Consider the following 8,918-nt stretch of genomic DNA (forward strand, 5'->3'; position numbering starts at 1 on the left):
GTTGAAGTATCTTCCTCTAACTCCAAGTAATATTGTTCTTTATCGGTAATTCCCAAAAGCTTTTATCACCAATACGATATGAGTGAATCCACTTTACCCATAAAGACTCACGATGAGTTAACAAGCTCCAAATATGCGATACCATAAGAGCATTATTCATGTCTTCAACCCGACGGATGCCCAGCCCCCCTTCACCTCTAGGAAGACAAACCGTTTTCCATCGAACCTTAGCTTTTCCTTTAATCTTATTGCCTTGGGACCATAAGAAACACCTCATCCCATTTTCGAGTTCACATATAATACGCTTTGGTAAAATGAAGACTGAGGCCCAATAAATATGCATGGAACACAGAACGAATTAATTGCAATCTACCTGCAAAGGACAAACATTTTGCTTTCCAATCCATGATCCGTGCCTCCATACTTTCTACAATTCTTTTGCAATCCTTATACTTCAACCGAGTTGATATGAGAGGAACACCCAAGTATCTAACTGGAAACTCACCCTCCTCAAACGGCATGATGCTCAAAATTCTCGCTTTCACCTGATCCGTTACATTGCCAAAGAAAATAGTACTTTTCGTGATGCTTGGAACAAGACCCGACATGGAGCTAAACTCCTTAATAGCCGACATTATGACTTCAGCCGATTTATGATCTCCTCTCACAAACAGAAATAAGCCGTCTGCAAAACACAAATCGATAATTCTTTGTTTCTCACACTTATTATGAAATCGAAAATCATTTGATATCGCTACATGTTTAGCCAATAATAAAGTGAGAACTTCCATAACCATCGTAAACAGATACGGAGACATAGGGTCTCCCTGTCGAAGCCCTCGTTTCCCTTTAAAGTACCCAAAGAGGTTCCCGTTAATTGATAACGAAAACGAAGTAGAAGTCACACAAGCCATGATCCACTTCACCATCCTCGTATGGTACCCAAATCCTATCAACGTCGCTTCCAAAAAAGACCATTCCACCATATCGTACGCCTTTTGGATATCAATCTTAAACGCACATCTAGGAGGACCCACTTTCCAATGATAATTATGCATGAGTTCTTGTGTTAATAAGATGTTATCTAAAATTCGTCTTCCCGACACAAATGCAGACTGGTTAATACTAATAATATCCGCCAAATCATCTTTCATACGGTCACTTATTATCTTGCTGATGCACTTGTATAACGTGTTGCAACACGATATAGGTCTGTAGTCCGTAATAGAAGACGGAATTGGGACTTTAGGAATTAACGACACTATTGTGTGATTAAGTTGGTGTAGCAATTTCCCATTAATGAAAAACGCTTTCACCGCACTACACACATAATTTCCAACCACATTCCAAGCTCTTTTAAAGAACACATGTTGTTAATAACATTATTCTCTTAACATCTGTTTACTAACCTTTGTAATTTCTGTTGACTGACCTTTTTAACATGGGTTGACTAACATCTGATAATTACTATCTATCCATCTGGCAAGCTCTGTTGGAGATAATGGATGACAGTTCTTAGTAAAGTCTGTTGGAAAGCAACATAAGTTTTTAACAGTTAATAGACAACAGTGGTTTGCTATCAACATAATGGAATTGCTGTTGAATAAATCTATTGATCATTAATTTATATCAATTTTGTAAGTCTGCACTAATTATTTTTCTACTCTCTGTCAATATATGTTATGCATGATTTTCTAAGAAACGATCCGTATTTATACACAGGTCTTACCACTAGTTAATTTAAAAAAACTAATAAGTTTCAAAAAGCTAAGCAAAACAACCGAATTGAAGACATAATATTTGAGGGGAATATAATATCACGTGGACGTTGATAAAAAGTTAAAAACATAAAATCAAAGGTTTTCCCTGTTCTTTTCCTTTCTTGTTTGTAAAAGAAAAATTAGGGTAAATAATATCTTCATCATCTTCATACCCATGGATACCTCGATACAGTTCCGCCCTCACCCCTTAACACCCACCCTTCTTAAATCCAAAACAAAACCCATTCCCTTCACACTCCGATGCTCCTCCAGCGAGACTCAGGTGGGTTTTGTAGATTACAACAAAGGAGAGCGACAAGTACAGGTGCACGTGCCCGGTTTCAAGCAGTCTGATTTGCCCAAACACATCCGGACACGTGTCCAACATGACCGCTTTCAGAAAGATTGGGCGCTTTCAGAACTTGTTTCCAAGATTTTGAAGCTCACTCAACATGAAGATGTTGATGGCTTGCTTAATCGCTGGGTTGGGAGATTTGCTCGCAAGAATTATCCCATTTTGATAAGGGTAATATTTTTATTTTTATTATATTTTTTTTGTAGTGAATTGGGATTTTTTTTATTTATTTTTCATTTTATTTTTTGTGTATATGGTTTTAAGAAATATGCGCAGGTTTTACTTTTAGGTTTAGTGAGACGGTTTTTTTAAGTTTGGAATTGTAAGAGTTTTGAATATTGTAGAAAGTTCAATATCTTGAATTCCCATTTCATTTTTTGTAGTGAAATTGGATTCTGTGTGTATGGTTTCAAGAAATGTGTGCAAGTTTGAATTTTTAAGGTTTAGTGAGGTGAATTTTTTAAGTTTGGAATTGGTATGAGTTTTGAATATTGTAGAGAGTTCAAAATCTTGAATTTCCATTTCATTTTTGTAGTGAATTTGGATTTTGTGTGTATAAGGGTTGAAGAAATATGTGCAAGTTTGAATTTTTAGGTTTAGTGAGATGGTTTTTGTATGTTTGGAATTGATATGAGTTTTGAATATTGTAGAAAGTTTAAAATCTTGATTTCCCGCTTCCTTTTTTGTCATAAATAAATAATTGACCAATTTGGGTGACTAAAGCGGATTCTGAAATTGGGGCCCTTTTTTGTTATAAGGAACATTTTTGTGCCTTAGGATCTAGACACACATTTTTTGTATATGATTTCTAAAAGGCACGAAATCACATTTAATTCAACGGAAGATTGGAAAGATTGAGAGCTGTTAAGGGACCCCAAGCTTCAGCTGATTTTTTGCTAATTGTGAATGATACTTGTAGTGGAATTGATGAAGCTCATACTTGTGTTGTTCATATGCTAGTGCAGGAAATTAGCCAAACAGGGTCCCTTGAGCATAGTAACCAAGTTTTCAAGTGGATGAAAAACCAGAAGAATTATTGTGCAAACAATGATATATACAATATGATGATCAGGTTATATGCAAGGCATAATCAGACCGACCAGGCACGTGGCTTGTTTTTCGAGATGCAAAAATGGAGGTATGCTTTTGTTGTCGTGATTTATCAATATCATTTCATTTGATGTTAATAACATCATTATCGAGTTTTAATTTCTTACTTTAGGTGTAAGCCAGATGCTGAAACTTATAACGCTCTCATAAGTGCACATGGTCGAGCTGGCCAATGGCGTTGGGCAACAAATATTATGGAAGACATGCTTCGTGCAGCTGTGTGTATCTTTGTTCTTCACTTATAAGCAATCTTTACTTTCGGTTTAAGATATACATACACGAGGACTTATTTTTCATTCATCAAAACTTACCCTTTAAGTGAAATCTTTTAAATATAGGTGGCAATTTCAATTTACTAGTTATAAACAGGTGTATTATGTTTGACTTAATTACTGTTTTCGTCCCTGTGGTTTGTCAAAAGTCACTATTTCAGTCCATTAGTTTAAAAATTGCGATTTCATTCCCTGTGGTTTCACTTTCGTAACCATTTCAGTCCCTGTACTTACAGAATATATGGACTGAATGGTTACGAAAGTGAAACCACAGGGACTGAAATCACAATTTTTAAACTAATGGACTGAAATAGTGATTTTTGACAAACCACAGGGACGGAAATAGTAATTAACTCATTATGTTTTTATGTCAAACCGGTCAAATTAAAAAGTGTAGGTAAAAGACGGATGGGTCATACTGGTTGAAAGTTGCCGACATGTACTTTTAATGCATACAACCTCCGAAATTGCTTTATTCTAACAATTCAATTATTATCGTGATAATACTGTTCGTGTAATCATAATTAAATCGTCATTTATTTTTATGAACTTACAGAAACCGGACAATGTAGTGTTGGTGTGAACCCAACTCGACCTATACAGTTTCCACCGTACTTAATGATGACCTGTTTAAACCCGAACCACCCATTTTTTCATCTCTAGTTTTAAATATGTTGACGGGACCATCATCTTTTGTTCGTCAAATACCATTTCGTTGACATTTTGTGTTATTTATGTAATTTTCTTATACTTCAGGTTCCTCCAACTCGCTCAACGTATAACAATTTAATCCATGCATGTGGATCAAGCGGAAACTGGAAAGAAGCTCTAAAAGTTTCCAAAAAAATGACAGAAAATGGAGTCGGGCCCGATCTCGTGACCCACAATATAGTTTTATCTGCCTTTAAAACTGGTTCTCAATATTCAAAAGCATTATCGTATTTCGAACTAATGAAAGGAACAAAAATCCGTCCGGATACAACCACTTTAAACATTGTGATCCATTGTTTAGTGAAACTGGGACACTTCGAAAAAGCAATCGATATTTTTCATTCGATGAGGAAAAAACGCGCACAATGTGATCCCGACATTGTGACGTTCACTAGCATCATTCATTTGTATTCAGTTGCGGGTCAAATCGAAAACTGCAAGGCGGTTTTCGACACGATGATTGCCGAAGGTTTTAAACCGAACATTATATCGTATAACGCGCTTTTAGGTGCATACGCTTCTCGTGGGATGGATGAAGAAGCATTATCGGTTTATAACAATATAAAGAAAAATGGGTTTCGGCCCGATGTTGTATCGTATACATCTTTAATCAATGCTTATGGAAAATCACGGAACCCCGGAAAGGCTATGGAAGTATTTAACAAAATGAAAAAGAATAAGTTGAAGCCGAATTTAGTAACTTATAATGCAATGATCGATGCGTTTGGATCAAACGGTTTTTTACCAGAAGCGGTAAATATGCTGCATGAAATGGAAACAAATGGGGTGCAACCGAATATTGTAACGATTAGTACTTTGCTGGCATGTTGCGGTCGTTATGGTCAAAAAGTCAAGATTGACTCGATTCTTGCGGCAGCCGATACACGGGGTATTCGTTTGAATACCGTTGGTTACAATTCTGCCATTGGGAGTTATATGAACATAGGGGAATGTGGTAAAGCGGTAACTTTATATAAGTCCATGAGAGAGAAGAACGTTAAACCTGATTCGGTTACGTTTAATGTGTTAATTAGTGGTTGTTCGAAGATGTCAAAATACACTGAAGCTCTTGAATTTTTTGATGAAATGGTGGATTTGAATATAACTATGTCCAATGAGGTTTATTCGTCTGTGATCTCGGTTTATAGTAAGCAGGTAAGTCGTTTAAAAATTACGCCTTTATTTACATTTTAAGAAAATTGACATTTGGCATTTTTTTTTTCATTTTAGGGTCAACTTTTGGAAGCAGAATCTCTGTTCTCGAAAATGAAGATGACGCATGGTGGTCCTGATGTTGTTGCGTATACAGCAATGCTACACGCGTATAGTACTGCAGGTATGTTATCATTCAAAGTTGATTATTTGACCCTTAATAACTAAGGGTTGGGTTCAATGGGGAACGCTTCAAATATGGGGAAATGACTCAAACGAACTCTGATTGGACTCATTCCGGCGGCAATGGAACTGACTCGTTGAACCTTAACTGTGGGTGCACTAATGTCTATCGCCTCCGTCAATCCTGATTGTAGCAAGAAATGGAACAAAACAAGGTTTTATATTGTTAAATATAGGGCAATTGCATTTTTGTAAATGTTCCTTATGAGAGCCCTATAAATAGAAGTCTTTAGGTTTCATTTTAGGACTTTTGCCATTTAGAACTTTTGGAGCTTTAGAGTTATCTAGAGAGAGAAAGTGATCAAGGTGATTCACGGTGCCTGTATCTTGTCATATTATCAATCGAATCATCAGTTTATTACGTTCTTGTGTTCGGTCCACACACGTGCACGGATCGTTCGGGAGTCAAAACCGTTCCTACATTAACTTGAAACACTAAAGCCGAAATCCTAAACCCTAAAGCTAAACCGTAAAACCTGAACTATAAACCCTAAAAGCTAAACCCTAATATAAAACACTAAAAGCCAAACCCTAAATCCTAAAAGTTAAACCCTAACCTTAAAAACTAAACCCTAAATATATATGACAAGTTGGTTCTAATGCCGCTGGAATGAGTCGAATCGGAGTTCGTTTGAGTCGGTTCCCCACTTTTTTAGTGTTCCCCGTTGAACCTCCCACTAATAACTAATATTGAAAAGAAGTTATTAAAAATAATTGTTATTATGTTGCAGAAAAATGGGATAATGCATTTGCGATATTCCAAGAAATGGAAATGAAGGGGGTGGAACCAGATCTAATAGCTTGTTCTGCATTAATGAGGGCTTTTAATAGAGGAAACCAACCTGCTAAAGTTGTTGTTGTAGCTGAGTTTATGCAGGACAGGAAGATACCGATGAATGAGTCCATTTACTATGAAATGTTGTCTGCTTGTAGCATGTAAGTTCTTTAATTTATGAGTTTTTCTCCAGGAGCTAAAACTCTTTAATTTAAGATCTTGTACTAAATCTGAGTTAACGAACTTGCCAAAATCTTCCATGAGTTAACGATACATTTTAACTGAGTTAGTGATTTGGATGGAAATGACAACTAAAATGAAACGTCAGGGTCCAGGTACAAAAAATTCTTATTTTGGATGTAACAGGCAAAAGTGCTCAAACCTCAGGGGCGATTTTGGCATTTTACTCTTTTTTTTTTTTTTTTTTTTATTTGTTACAGTAGCAATCTAAATCTATGAATAAAAGAGTTTTAAGGGTTTGTATGCAGTTAAATGACTTCGGGTGATATTCAACACATTACCAGTTTCACTTTTAGCTAGACCTTTTAATTTGACCCATTTGAGATAGAACACAACCCATATCAACCCGTTCATAAGTAGAAGAATTTGAATTTCTGCATCTGCTTTTAGAACCATATAAACTGCGTATCCCTCATGAGCCCAATATGTTTGTATTTGATGTTAGTCTACAAGACTGGAGGAAGACCGTTGAACTAATTGGATTAATGGAGCCATCATTCAGCGTAATGTCGGTTGGACTTCTGAATCAGCTTCTGCATTCAGTTGGAAAGTTGGGAAAGACCGAGACCATGATGAAGGTGGGTTGACTTGGATACTTAAAACCAACTGTTGACTATCATCTGTCTCGTTACTCCCTATCCTAAAAACGTATTATGCAGGTTTTCTATAAAATAGTGGCAACAGGTGTTGAAATTAACAACTCTACTTACGCGGTGCTGCTAAAGGATCTTTTGGCTGCTCAAAATTGGAGAAAGTACCTGGAGGTAATGGAGTGGATGGAAGATTCTGGAATCACGCCTTGCGTTGATATGTATCAAAGTATACTCGCCTTTGCACAAACTAGTGGGCGTGAATATTCTGTTGCGATACAAGATAGAGTTGGTATGCCTTTTGCTCTTATGTATTAAAATCAGAGGTACTGAAATGGGCCGGTTGGGCTGGGTTGACTATAACTCGTTTTGCGTTGAACTTATGTTCCATCTTTCGTTTGATTTATACAGAGCGCCTGAGAAGAAAGAACATGCCTATAAGGTCTCAACAGATGAGGTGACATGGTGCTTCTTGGTTGTACAGCCAGCTGGAAAACTGGAATCTTGATCATTTGGAGTGATGAATGGTTCAAGCTTGAACCTTTATCAATTATCTGAACACTGACCTTATGGACCGTAGTGGTGAGATCAGTTACACTAGGATTAAAGTTCTGTCTAGGATGTTAGTGGGACCGAGGGTGCAACGGTCTGATACGGTTTCTTTCAGTTGGCACTGCCATGGAAACTAGTAAATTTGTATAACATGACTGAATTTTGTATAAAGTATAGAGAACTAGACTGAATAGTAGATGAAGAACAAATGAAAAAGGTGACATGCTGGAAAAATGAAAAGGTTTTTCTCCTCCCTTTTCTTCTTATTTATAATATAATTTACATTGTCACATGTATAGAATACAACATTGTATTTATTTTTGCTAATTTTCTTATGTTTTACAAGGTTTGTGCGACTCTTTTATGACTGTTTAGTTCACTTTACCAGTGATTTCTCAAAACGAGTCCAATTTTTTCTAAAAAAAATATGACACGTAAGGGAACTTTTAAAATGATGGTAAACTAGCGGGATTCAACCCGCCCGTTGCTACGAAGGTGCTATGGGAATTCAATTGACATCGGGTTGTTTCGTTATGATACTGGCATATGCTACTTGTGCTAGTTTTAAACAAAAATGTAAATGAAAGCGTAGACATTAGCTTTCAATATGGCAACCGAAACAGAAAGTTAAAGAAAAAAACCGTAATATGCCCAAAAAAATATCTAAACTTGTTTTTTACATAGATCAAAACCATAAAACGAATATCAGTAACTGTTCTGATGGTACCAATACCGGTACTGGTGTTCGGTCAGAATCAATGTCGTACCGATATTGTTCTACTATTATAACGAAAACAATAAAAATCCACCAACGGTTTTAATGGTTTGTATGATAAAATGCCCACTTTAAAAGTTAAAATATTATATTATAAAACTATAAATAAGCAACATTTTTGTGCATAGGGTGTTTGTTATACCTCATGCTTTGGGGGTTTTCAAAAAAAAAAAAAAAATCGACTTTTTAATTTTAACCCAAAAGCTTTTTATATTTTGCAATACCTATAATTTTTTTTTTTTTTTTTTACATTTAACTCAAAACTTTTCATTATTTTCAATTTAACCTCACAACATTTTTACGTTCAACTTTGGTCCTCAATACTTTTCATCTTTCGCAAATTTTCGTTTTACGTTTTGTTCTAAATTTTGCGAGTTAACACG

The 8,918-nt window shown here is 35.9% G+C and overlaps 1 protein-coding gene across 2 annotated transcripts; it reads left to right on the top strand.

Annotated features, from left to right (window-relative positions):
• The first annotated feature begins 1,894 nt into the window (after nucleotides 1-1,894).
• Nucleotides 1,895-8,105, top strand: LOC110885258 (pentatricopeptide repeat-containing protein At2g41720). 2 transcript variants are annotated; one of them, XM_022132944.2, is made up of 9 exons: nucleotides 1,895-2,286; nucleotides 3,081-3,253; nucleotides 3,338-3,443; nucleotides 4,254-5,363; nucleotides 5,439-5,544; nucleotides 6,335-6,539; nucleotides 7,064-7,196; nucleotides 7,278-7,500; nucleotides 7,620-8,105. In XM_022132944.2, the coding sequence occupies exons 1-9, from the start codon at nucleotides 1,936-1,938 to the stop codon at nucleotides 7,667-7,669; spliced, it is 2,457 nt and encodes an 818-aa protein (XP_021988636.1). In that variant the 5' UTR covers nucleotides 1,895-1,935; the 3' UTR covers nucleotides 7,670-8,105. The 2 variants fall into 2 exon arrangements, with proteins under 2 accessions (XP_021988636.1, XP_021988637.1); XM_022132945.2 differs by having other exon boundaries at nucleotides 2,150-2,286; nucleotides 3,076-3,253.
• Nucleotides 8,106-8,918: the final 813 nt, after the last annotated feature.

The sequence above is a fragment of the Helianthus annuus genome, chromosome 10, assembly GCF_002127325.2.
Source record: "Helianthus annuus cultivar XRQ/B chromosome 10, HanXRQr2.0-SUNRISE, whole genome shotgun sequence".
In the NCBI taxonomy this organism is placed as follows: domain Eukaryota; kingdom Viridiplantae; phylum Streptophyta; class Magnoliopsida; order Asterales; family Asteraceae; genus Helianthus; species Helianthus annuus.

Excerpts from the sequence above, each read along its gene's own strand:
- LOC110885258 (XM_022132944.2), top strand. The coding sequence starts at position 1,936 with ATGGATACCTCGATACAGTTCCGCCCTCACCCCTTAACACCCACCCTT. Across the intron at positions 3,254-3,337 it reads TTCGAGATGCAAAAATGGAG|GTGTAAGCCAGATGCTGAAA; the intron begins GTATGCTTTTGT and ends TTCTTACTTTAG. Across the intron at positions 7,197-7,277 it reads AGACCGAGACCATGATGAAG|GTTTTCTATAAAATAGTGGC; the intron begins GTGGGTTGACTT and ends CGTATTATGCAG.